We start from the raw sequence: 12,002 nt of genomic DNA, 5'->3' as shown, positions 1-12,002 counted from the left end.
TGAACTATCCCTTTAATAATAAACAACGTAGTATTTCTCACTTAATAATATTAATTTTTAGTGCATTAGTGTGTCGTGCACCTCTAATTTTACATGATACGTAAAGTGGAACAGAGTTGAGACAGAAGGAATGGAGAGGAATGAGATATGATGGACAGCGAGTGAGTGATGCAGATCTGATCATGTTGGTAAAAGTTGATGACGGCCACCTGTGTGTGTATGTCAGCACAATCGCATCATTAATCTCAGCCTGCCAGATGTGTGATCCTGCATCTGTGCTCACGTTAGAGAGAGAAGAAACAACAAGAAGTTAATGATACGTATAAATATGCAGAAGGTTACACTGGCCCCATAAAGTATTTGGACACTTAAGTCACACTCAGTGTGTGAATGACATTGCATTAGATAACAAGGGGTTGGAAGAAGTCTGACAGCATGTCTGCTGTCTTTGTGTCCACACACACATAGTAAAGACGCCTTGTTTTATTCTTCACTGTCTTCTCATCACTTCTATAAAGTATTAATAGTATCAAAACAGAAGATCAGAAGACGAAAGAGGCTCCAGTGAGGACACCAGAGAGTGGATGAGGAATCCAGTACAGAACAAATGAAGAATACGTTTAGCTCACTGCCAGAAGACAGAAGTTTAAGGCTTTTTGTGTAGCGATTCTCTCCGGATGTCTAAAATGTATCATTAAGGAGCTCCTCAAACAGTTTTAGCATCAAATTCTGTCAGGCAGACAGAGACTTTGGCTATAACCGACTCAGTTAGCCTGACTGTACCATGATAATAATGAGAACACGGGCAGAGTTGCCAGATCCCAGCATCCCCGTTCATGAATGTGACTGATTTATTGGAAGGGTTGCCAGATCACGTTTCATTCACACATGAAAGAGCAATTCAACAAAAATGAGGCTTTGTGAGGTTTCGATTTTCACAGGTGCCAGATCATGTTTAATGCACGTGAAGGAACAGTGTAGCAGAGATGATACGGTCTGTATGTTCAGGCTTCTGTGCTTCACTAGTTCCAGATGGGATCCATCAAACAGCCTTGGGAGAGAAAAACAAGTCTTCTACATACATGACCCCATCTGATTCACCCGACCAGAATAGTCAGTTAGTTAAAAACCACTGTATGTAGTGATGCATGATGGAACACATTATTTTGCATATTTTTGGTTTGTTTATTTATTGATTGATTTTTTTTATTTTTATTTATTTTTTATTTTTTATCCATCCATCTGTCCATCTGTATCCAACTGCGTTTTGGTACTTCTGTTAATGCTAATTCAGATCTCTTGCATCCCAGACTAATAAATTTAAAAACAGCTTCTACCCCAGACCTGAACAAGACTGCTAAACATTGAACTTTTAATTAGACTTTGAACAGATTCAACTGCACTAATTATTATTAGAGATAGAGTCACTTTATGGAAACAATGTGCAATATCTTCACATGAAACTGCCATATAAAATTCGGCCCCCAAATTTTACTGTGCATGAAAAAAAAATAAAATGAAAAGACACATCATGAGGTCTGTGAATGAACTTTTATCTCTCAGCCGATTCACTTTTGCTGTTCTTTCACAGAGATGTCTTTTAAAAATAAACCTTCACTATATTGCGCCATCACCCCTCCAATTCATTTTTAAAATGTGCTTGCTTTGAATCACTTTGTCCATGAAGTCTTTCTTTAATGCAGACACTTTGCAGACCACCGTTGTTTCTCTAGATCTGTCACAGTAAATGGCTTGTCTTGTGTGTGCTGGACAGGATGAAGATTGCACCACGGCTTTAAGTGGCCACCATTCAGCGCTCTTGTCTGACATTTCAGAGTCTTGTCTTTGCCCCAAGGCTAAAGGATGAGTCTACAATTACCAGACTCTTCCACACACAAGAGTCTTTCAGTGATATCAGGGGAAAAGAGGCACCTAACTCAACCTGTTATTTCAGAAGAGCATCTCAAAAGTGTGAAAAGTTTAACTTGTATGTCTTTTAACTCTCAGAAAGTATATGTATATGCGTATGTATACGCATGTGTGTGAAAGCATTTCTTTAATAGATGAACATGCTTTAATGTATTCTTGATTTGATTCCAGGGTTTGGCTGAGGGACAAACGGCACCATGGGAAACTGCCAAAAAGGATGAGAATCGCAACAAAAACCGCTACGGCAACATCATCGCTTGTGAGTACTGAAACAACAAGGATTTTAAATCGTTAAGTCAAATTTTGGGTTTCATAACTGCACCTAACTTCTCAACCACACCAGTGTATTTTTCATTACGCTTGAAAAGTACTCTGCTACAGTGAGGTATCAGATGGCATACTGGAATATATACTATGGCTCTGAATTATTACCATATTTATATATAGTATTTACAAGTTACTTTAGGGTAAGACCACATCTTAAATCCATAGTATTGCTTTGTTTAAAAAAATAACCATGGTATTACAGCATATTTCAAAGTACCGTAGTTTCACTGTGTTCATATAACATAGAAATAACATATGCACATGGTTCACCAAGATATTTAAAAGAATATATTCGAAGATGTCAAAACACTATGGAATTGCCGCGGGAGTACCATGATAGACTTCGGTAATTATTTTGCTAATTTAGCCTCATTAAGTGATATCTGGTTGTTTTCATTATATTTCTTCTACAACATTTAGTTGTCACTGTCACGGTGCTCTTAAAATGAGATGAAACATTGGGCAAAATGAAATAGCCTGTCAGTCGCTGATGGCCAGCAGGTATTATGATGAATTTGCTATTAGTTAAACCCATTTAATTATACAAGTTGCTAATGAAAACTGTCCATCAGGCTGTTCATCAGTACAAAGGATCATTTCTGTGGAAAAACTATGAAAAATGGAGATATGGGTGATGGCGCCAGGTGCATAGGGTGTTGCTTTGCTTGTATCTTTGACTTTAGCCCGTAAACATCCTGGTAGTAATTAAGTGACTGCTTAAAGATACCTAAAAGAAGCAGATAGGTCCCATCTTACTATATGTGATGGTAGCTTTATGGCTTTAACATGTGGCTACATTTAATATAACCAAATGCATTGCATAATGAGTTTTTAAGTAACTGAGAAGTCTCAAGTCGACCAGCCAAAGAAGGACGTTGTTTTGTGGAGCATTTCATTATGTGAATGCATGTTTAACCACCCCAAATTGGAGCGATGTCTTACAAACTGAGCCAAGAAAAAAATTAACCCACAAACAAAATTGGCCGTGCATCCCTTGATTAACTTTGACAATTTATGGGAGACGAGGAAAGCCGTTTCAATTAGAGACATCTGTCCGGTCTCGCTCATCCCTTCAGTGTTTCAGCAGGCAGTGTCAGCCATTCAAGCCCATATGGTCATCTATAATTCACGAGACTCTACACCCAAAATAAACTGTTATTGGCAAACATTTACATATCAGAGAACGAGAAAAGGGGGGTGGGGAGATTGGGAAGACGGCTCATATTTACTCCTGCTCGCCTTCAGAACCAATTTCTGCTTCTCTGTGTACGCTCAGATTTTTGTATCTTTTCCAAATTTTTCCTCATTAGTATATTTCGTCAATTATGGCTGGGAGGGAGGTATGTGCGGACAGTGAGCATACTATGATTTGGCGCAGGCCGCTTGACAGATGCGTGCTGTTGAGCCCCTTTGCGTGCTCTGTTTGGACTGAGATTGCAGGAAATGCTTTGGCAGCAGGTTTGAATAGGAACGGATGAGTCACAGCATACCTAAGAGTCTCATCCCAAAGCAGAGGACAATGACATCACAGAGAACATGACACAAAGAGAAACGGTGGAAGGCTGGTAATGGAATGTTAAAAGAGTGCTTTTAAAAAAAAGTATTTTTACAGGAGATTTGATACGATTATAAAAGTTAGGAAGATTCTGTGGGAGGTGAATCTCAGATCTTCTTCAGAAGAAATAAAAAACATTGCCTTATCCACAAAGGAAACATGCAGTGTTGCCTTATATGTTTGCCAATATGAGGTGGGATAGTTAAGGTCATAGTCCAAATCTGTATGACTTTGAGAAAAGATATAAAAAAATGTCTTATCGTTGCAGTGTTGTTCAGACCCCAAAGTTCTTCGAAACATCTAATTTTGAAATATCTTTTAGTTGTCACTTAATTAATTAGCTCTACTTGTAGTGCAGAGGAAAATTTCCTTGATGTCTTAGAATGAGGTGAATTCACTGAATAAAACTCTCACATGATGCAATTCATGTAGCGAACACTAACATCACACAGTCATCCCATGAAGAGGGATGAAACCCCCAACGGATAACCAGCACACACTGGCTCATTATCCAAACCGTCAGTCATTTTAACCAGTTAGTATCAATGCCTTTGTGGATCTGAGGTTAAAATATGCAAGGTAAGGCACCTGCTGAATAATAAATGTCCAGGTTGTTCATCTTCATTAGTCCAAACACAGAGGAGAGCGTGTCTTGCTCTTTTAAGTACTCTGCATGCGTGAATCCGTGTGTCTGGATGAAGACACCTTCTCATTTCTTCTCTCTGAGCTCCTCAAATTCTGACATTTATTCCCTTCACGTAGCGCTGCCAGAATCGTCAGGTTCCCTTGAAGTCTTTGCAGAAAAAAAACTTCCTCTGATGTATTGACCAAAGCTGGAGTATTAGCATTCACATGAGCCGTGTAGCCGTGTATTATGCTCTCGGTTCTGTTTGTTTGTTTATCGTCAACGATTAATGCTCTTAACCAAGAATAAACACCTTGCCAGATTCATACCTCATTTACATTAAAATGATTAGCTGATTTAGGCATCATCAATATTTAGTGGTTGCTCTTTCATAGCTCAGAAAATTTCATGATGTTTATTCAAGCATCAACTTTTTAATTTTGATGAGAATTTTTTGAGTTTCTATTAAACTTTTGATTGCAGAAGCGCAGAAAGCAGCAAAACTCTCTATTTGACCATCATTTAATCCCATTACTGTCTAGAAGAAACCAATTGAGATATTAAAGAGTGATGTTTGTATCCTTTAGCTAGTTCTGTAAACTAATAGGATCACTTCATTACAAAATGGTGCGAATAACAGATGGAAATTAATTTCTTTAATAGGAATCCTTGCGTATGTGGCAAAATAGATCCTTTTTATTGCCGTTGGTGCAAATTAACCTTCCGAAATGAATCGCTTTCAGATTAGGATGACACTTGTCCTAACACCAAGCTCTCAAAGCTCAAGCGTTGGCATAAACACTTCTGCTTCTTTCTAAACCCCTCTCAGGTAGACTTCATGAGCAAAGCGTCTTATCCCAGGGTGGATGGAAATGGATTAAACTGGATTAGAGTGCCTCGCTCTCACGCCACGAGGTGTGTGCGACTGCACTCAGCCCATTTGACACAGGAACCTCTTTTCTGCCAAGCAGGGATTTAATAGGCTGTTTAGGTATATAATGCACTGGGGCCAGCTGACAACACACTGGGGTTATATATAAGAGCAGCGGTGAAGACATGGGCTTAAATGCACTGATTAAGAGACTGCTGACATTTTTAGGGCAGTACTTTCGAAGTACCATGTTGTTCTCTTTGTGTTGCATCTACTTTAGGATGAGATACAAAATGAGAGAGGATTTTTAATGTTTCCACTGCATATGAAATTCACTATGTATGAGATTTTAGCCTAATGCTTCTTTTTGTGTTTTGTTGTCGATTGCAGTATACAGTAGTCAACATTTGAAGTGGATCAAAACTAGTTGCTAGGATGTTCTGGGTTGTGGGCATTGATATGGGGTTGCTAGGGTGTTGCTCTGCAGTTGCATTGATGTTCTAGGTGATGGGTGTTGTATGGGGTTGCTAAGGTGTTGCTATGCAGTTGCTAGGATGTTCTGGGTTGTGGGCATTGATATGGGGTTGCTAGGGTGTTGCTATGCAGTTGCAGTTGCTAGGATGTTCTGGGTCATGGGTGTTCATATGGAATTGCTAAGGTGTTGCTATGCAGTTGCTAGGATGTTCTGGGTTGTGGGCATTGATATGGGGTTGCTATGTAGTTGCATGGATGTTCTAGATGATGGGTGTTGATAAGGGGTTGCTAAGGTGTTGCTATGCAGTTGCTAGGATGTTCTGGGTTGTTTGCGTTGATATGGGGTTGTTAGGGTGTTGCTATGTTGCTGTTTCTGTTTCTGTTTCTGGGTTGTGGCCATTGTTATGGGGTTGCTGAGGTATTTCTATGCAGTTGTTACTGTGATCTGAGTAGTTGTTTGCATGCTTTGGGGTTGCTTAGGTGCCGCAGTGAGGTTTCTATGGTGTGCTGGGTGGTTTCTAGGACTTACTATTGGGTTGCTAGTGTATTCTATGTGGTTGCTAGGGTGTTGCTATAGGGTATTCAGGATCATTGCTTAGTGGCCAGTCAAAAGAGCAGCTAGATATGGCTCATATGTCCCCATTAAAAAATAGAAAAGTAACTCTAGTCACTTAGAAAGGTAATAGCACACCTATCCTTATTTAACTGCATGACGTGAGGAATCACGGACTCACGACCGTGGTGCAAACAGTGCAGAATTAAGATAGAAACTTTGAGGCAAAGCCTACTCATCATCCTATGTCACTGTAATATCTCTCAGACGTGTCTAAACAGGTGATCATCCAGACATCTGGATAGTTTTTCAGGCTGACTCAGAACTACTGTACCCATGCATCACGGCACTCGTCTGTAGTCCGGTCATTCTCTCCCAATTAGAGCTTTGTGTCTGGCCCCTCACTGCGGAGAAGAACCCTGCTGAGCGCTTGCTGTTATGACAACTGACTCAGTGGCGTCTAATTAGCCCCGTCTCTTTCTCTCGCTCTCTTTCCGCATCCCTCCATTTCCCTCTTTTCTGCTTCCCTCACACGCGTTGCCTTTCGGGGAGCAGAGAGGTCAGCAGACAGACCAAAGCGCCGGTGAGAGACAGCTGAGATGTTTTTGGCTAGCGAGGGAGAAGGAGCAAATAAAAGAGTCTGAAGTTAAAAAAAATATAAGTTGGTGAATTTTGAGCAGACAGAATAAGAAACACAGCAGGTTTGGACAGGAAGGAGGGGCTGTCTGGAAGTAAACAACCTTCACGACCCGCTTACAGCTCGAGACGCGGACCCGCTTCTCTTCGGAACGAAAACACGGAAAGACGGAGAGAAATCAGGAGGGATTGCACGGAGCTGCCTGCCATCACAGAACATCCATTGGTTTGGAGTCGACATGCCTCAACGGCGCATTTGCATTCTTCCATGTGATCAAAGCAGAACGCCACACGGGTTTGCGGAGCTAGTGTCAGACCTTTCCTTTACCCCTCCTCTTTCCGTTTCCACCCTCTTCCCCTTTTCCAGAAGTGTCGTCGTAATTGCCAAGACATGGAGCTTCACCTTTCAAGGGTGGGAAGATGTGGTGCCCATGCTGAACATTAGCAGGTCAAGTCTTCATAGCGAAGACAAGATGAAGATTGGCAGTGCTGGAGTAATTACATCAATTACATCACTGGCCAACTGTACATCCACTTCTTTGGATGGGAAAATGGTCTGATGCTTTTTGTCAATTCCCAGAGTGCAGTGCTGAACTTGGGGCACCCACACTTGAGTTGCTTAGAAACAAGAACTTTTTTGAAAACTGTTCCCCATCATTATAGATATTTTAAAAAGACTGTAATTGTCCTCCATATGCAGGAAGTAACACTGAGGTTGCAGGTCTTCTCAAAAAGCACATAATTTATCAGCACCATTGGTAAATCACGCTCAATGTGTGGTTTTTTATTAAAGGAGATTGCTTGAGTACAATAGTTCTCATACTCATCTGATGTTGTTTTTTGTTTTTGAACTCAAATATGCCTAATATATTAAAGTGATATACTCATATCCAGATCCTATTTGACCCTGGAGAAAAAAGCAGATTTAAATCTGCAAATCAGTGGAAATGTGTGTAGAGTTTGACAGTTTTCTAGGTACATTTTCAAAGTAATTTTTTCACACACATAACACAACTCGTGCTTCGGTAAATGCCATTGTGCGTTTCCTGGACAGCTCATGCATGTATAGCTCCCCTTAAAAGTGTATGTGTAACTTTAGACCGGCTCTTCTGTGAATATTTGACCCCACAGACGATCACACTCGTGTTCGACTGCAACTGCTGGAGGGAGACCCCCACTCTGACTACATAAACGCCAACTATATAGATGTGAGTATGACACATATACATATACATATACATATACATATACATATATAATGTTAATATGATATTTATTAATTCATTAATTGTTTTATTCATTATTGTTTTATTTGTATTATTAAAATAAATGCTGTTCGTTTGCAATAAATAAATAAATCAAACAAAAAAAATCACATGCACCAAAAAAAAACAGTTTCTACAAATTAAAAAATAAAATAAAAAATCTGTATATTAAAATGATTTCTGAAGGATCATGTGACACTGAAAACTGGAGTAATGATGCTGAAAAATCAGCTTTGCACAGGAATAAATTACATCTTAAAATATATTTAAATATAATATTTTAAAAAATTATTAAATTTTACAATTGTACTGTTTTTATTGCATTTTTGATCAAAAAATGTAGCCGTAATGAGCACAAATGACTTCTTTTAAAAGACATTCAAAAATCTTACCGACGCTACACTTTTAGCATATATTCATATACATCCAGATTTTGATATTTTCCTTACTTCATGTTGTCTAAACATTCAACAAGCTTCCCATATACTGTTAAAGAAGTAATGATCTGCAAGTTTGAACATAGTATTTATGACCTTTGAAGTCTGCGTATTATGTAACCACCTTAAAATGTCAGAACAACTTCACTCTTTGCTGTCAAAGAAGGGCTTAATAGATTAATGCAACATTTATGTGCTATGCTCCTGAGAGCCTCGCTTACAACAAATGAGGGATACAAGGGATTTCTGCGCTTAAAGCGCTCTTCGGAGTTTCTGCAAATTGCTCTAGCAAATGCTCCATGTCCACAGCTAGCGACAGCTCGATTGAAAGTGCTTCCCTGGCTGCTCCAAATCCACTAACTTGATCTAAACGCCATAATGACACAGTCGATATGATTGTGATCATTACAAAATGGGAAGTAAACACGTACGGATATGCTTCGGCGCGAGTCTTCTCGCCCCGCAGCAGCTATAATCAGGCCACCCAATCTCATTCCTGATAATAAAACAATTACGGGGTCTGTCGCAGCGCAGACCCGCTCGTAAACCGCAGTGGTGCTTTAAAGCCTGACATGAGCAAGGCTACATTGGTCACCAATTTGTTTCACAGTGGTTAAAATGCTAATGAACCCAAGGCGTCAGAAAGGTGAAATTACGATGTCTCATTGAGTGCTGAATAGGATTCAAACAAAGTTTACTTTAAGCAAGTTCATTGTTGCATGCGGTTTGTGCAGGTATGAAAATCAGTTTCATTTGAATAATTTTCATCTTCTTTTTTTCATTCTGTTTCCCAGGGCTACCACAGACCAAGGCACTACATAGCCACACAAGGTAATTAACAAAACACATAACAAAGGCACGGCATCTGCAAAAACAAGACAAGTCAATCTGTTGCTATATGCAAAATAAAAAGAATGCTAAGAATATCTAGACTATATGTTGGCAACAGTACTAGTGTACAATAGCTTTTTCTGGTTTCCAGCATGCATCTGTGTAATATGCTGAGTCATTTTGCACTTCATAGGTTTCAGATTTATAAATGAGGTTGTTTTTTAGCTTTATTTGTTGTATTCGGTGTAAAACGTTTGTATATTAAGTTGAATGTCACCCTAATTAAGCTCCTGTTTGTTTTTATGCAAAGTAAGCACTGCTAAATATCAGCATAGCTCTGCTAGAAATAATATCATTTGTTTTTAATATTTCATATTTATAGAGATTTATATCTTTATAAATATGAAATATTAAAAACAAATGATATTATTTCTAGCAGAGCTATGCTGATATTTAGCAGTGCTTATTTTAAATAGCTTACCCCTTAAATAGTCTCAGTGTTGTTTTAGCAGTTGGTAATGTAGTTAACTGGTTTACGTATCACTTTGCTGCAGTTTGTGCTTCTGCCTAGAAAAAAAAATGAAAAAGGCTTTTTACTTTTAAGACTTACTTTTAGGATTGAAATTTGGAGAAAAATGTAGGTGTTCACACATGGGTTTACTCCAACTTGCACCATAAAGTGAACAGTTTAAAGACATAGTTCACCCGAAAAAGAAAAATAGCTGAAAATGGACTCACCTCAGGCCATTCAAGATGTAGATGAGTTTGTTTCTTCAATGTGGATCATTGTGATGTTTTTTTTTATTAGCTGTTTGGACTCTCATTCTGACGGCACCCATTCACTGCAGAGGAGTCAGTGCGATCCCAAATGTGGTTGTAAAGATCCCAGCCAAGGAAGAAGCGTCTTATCTAGCGAAACGATCAGTTATTTTCATTTTAAAAAATACAATTTAAATACTTTTTAATCTCAAACGCTTGTCTTGTCTTGTTCTGTCTGAACTCTGTGTATTTTGGTTCAAGACAGTTAGGGTATGTTGAAAAACTCACAAAATCATCCTGCATTGCTGCAGAAGTACCGACCCAGTCTTTGCAAAGTGAACATGCAAAGAAGATCAAACACCCTAAACAAAAAAGGTGAAACAGCGATATAGGACAATTTTGAAGTTGAGATGGGAGAACATGAGATGGGAGTTTTTTGACAGATCCTAACTGTCATGAACCGGAAAAAAGCAGAGTTCAGGCAGAGTAAGATATAAATTGTATTATTTTGATGAAAATAACCGATTGTTTTGCTAGATAAGACCCTTCTTCTTCGGCTGGGATCGTTTACAACCGCATTTGGGATCGTTTGAAGCCACATTTAAACTGCATTTTGGAAGTTCAAACTCGGGACACCATATCAGTCCATTATATGGAGAAAAATGCTGAAATGTTCTCCTCAAAAAACATATTTTTTTTTACAACTGAAGAAAGAAAGACATGAATATCTTAGATGACAAGGGCGTGAGTACCTTATCTGTAAATTTTTGTTCTGGAAGTGGACTTCTCCTTTAATCGAGTTACAAAGTCCGAAATACAAGATATGCTGCTTTTACGAGAAAAAAAGTCAGAATTGTGAGATAAAATAGGTAAATGTAGGGATAATATAATATATCCCCTTTGAACTGCATGTGAATATTATGTAGACCTATTGTTAAAATTCAATTCAAATTGAAATTGAAATTCAAACTGAATTTGAAATTCAAATTCAAATTTATGCTTTAAAAGTAGAGTAATCATAGCAGGTTTTAAATGTCTGCATTTAGCTTCAAATGGCTAAATATATAAGAAATATGGATAGTTCAATAAGATAGGCCAGAGCAATAACATTATTAGTGCAACATTTAAAAAAATAAATAAATAAATTACAATAAGTACTTTGGTTAAGCTGCATTGGTCAACCATCTCCACAATAAAGACCAACCTATGATACTGATTACATATTAATAGGGCTGGGCGATAAATCAATAACGGTAATTATCGTGCGATATGAATTTCCTCGATAAACGATAACCAGAGTTCGATAAATGTTCGATATAATATTTATGCGCCAAAAGCAGAACAACAGAGCGCTAGTCAGACCATTTATATGCTCGAACCAAAGTTAATTTGATATTTTGAAACTGATATTGTTAAGATATTTATTTTGTTAAGAAAAAATGACTGTGTGTTTATCATGTTCTGACCATAAAGAATATTTTAAAGCCACATTTAACCGTCTGGTTTTTACAGCTTTCACATTGTAGCAAAAATCTGCCTTTAAACTTAAAAGAAATACAAAATTGACATTTATCATGATAATTATCAATATCGACTGATATGAAAAAAAATTATAGTGATCATTTTTTGGCCATATCGCCCAGCCCTACATATTAACATGCACTAGTGTGGACATTGATGCTGGTTTGTGATGCTTTTTCCCTCAGGGACTGTCTGTGAATCCATAAGGAAACGTTGCAT

The 12,002-nt window shown here is 38.3% G+C and overlaps 1 protein-coding gene across 15 annotated transcripts in view; it reads left to right on the top strand.

Moving 5' to 3' along the window:
- The window catches only part of ptprt (protein tyrosine phosphatase receptor type T), a 253,350-nt gene that overhangs the window by 215,856 nt on the left and 25,492 nt on the right, over positions 1-12,002 (top strand). For 9 of the 15 annotated variants that reach the window (XM_051112545.1, XM_051112544.1, XM_051112542.1 and 6 more), the window contains 3 exons: positions 2,101-2,188; positions 8,093-8,178; positions 9,467-9,503. In XM_051112545.1, the coding sequence (XP_050968502.1) occupies positions 2,101-2,188; positions 8,093-8,178; positions 9,467-9,503 (211 nt within the window). The remainder of the gene's footprint in view (positions 1-2,100; positions 2,189-8,092; positions 8,179-9,466; positions 9,504-12,002) is intronic. The other 6 variants (XM_051112546.1, XM_051112547.1, XM_051112548.1 and 3 more) reach the window with 1 other exon arrangement.

Source organism: Labeo rohita, chromosome 6 (assembly GCF_022985175.1).
Source record: "Labeo rohita strain BAU-BD-2019 chromosome 6, IGBB_LRoh.1.0, whole genome shotgun sequence".
In the NCBI taxonomy this organism is placed as follows: Eukaryota; Metazoa; Chordata; class Actinopteri; order Cypriniformes; family Cyprinidae; genus Labeo; species Labeo rohita.
Note: the sequence above shows the minus strand (reverse complement) of the source record. Positions and strands in the feature narration are given on the sequence as shown.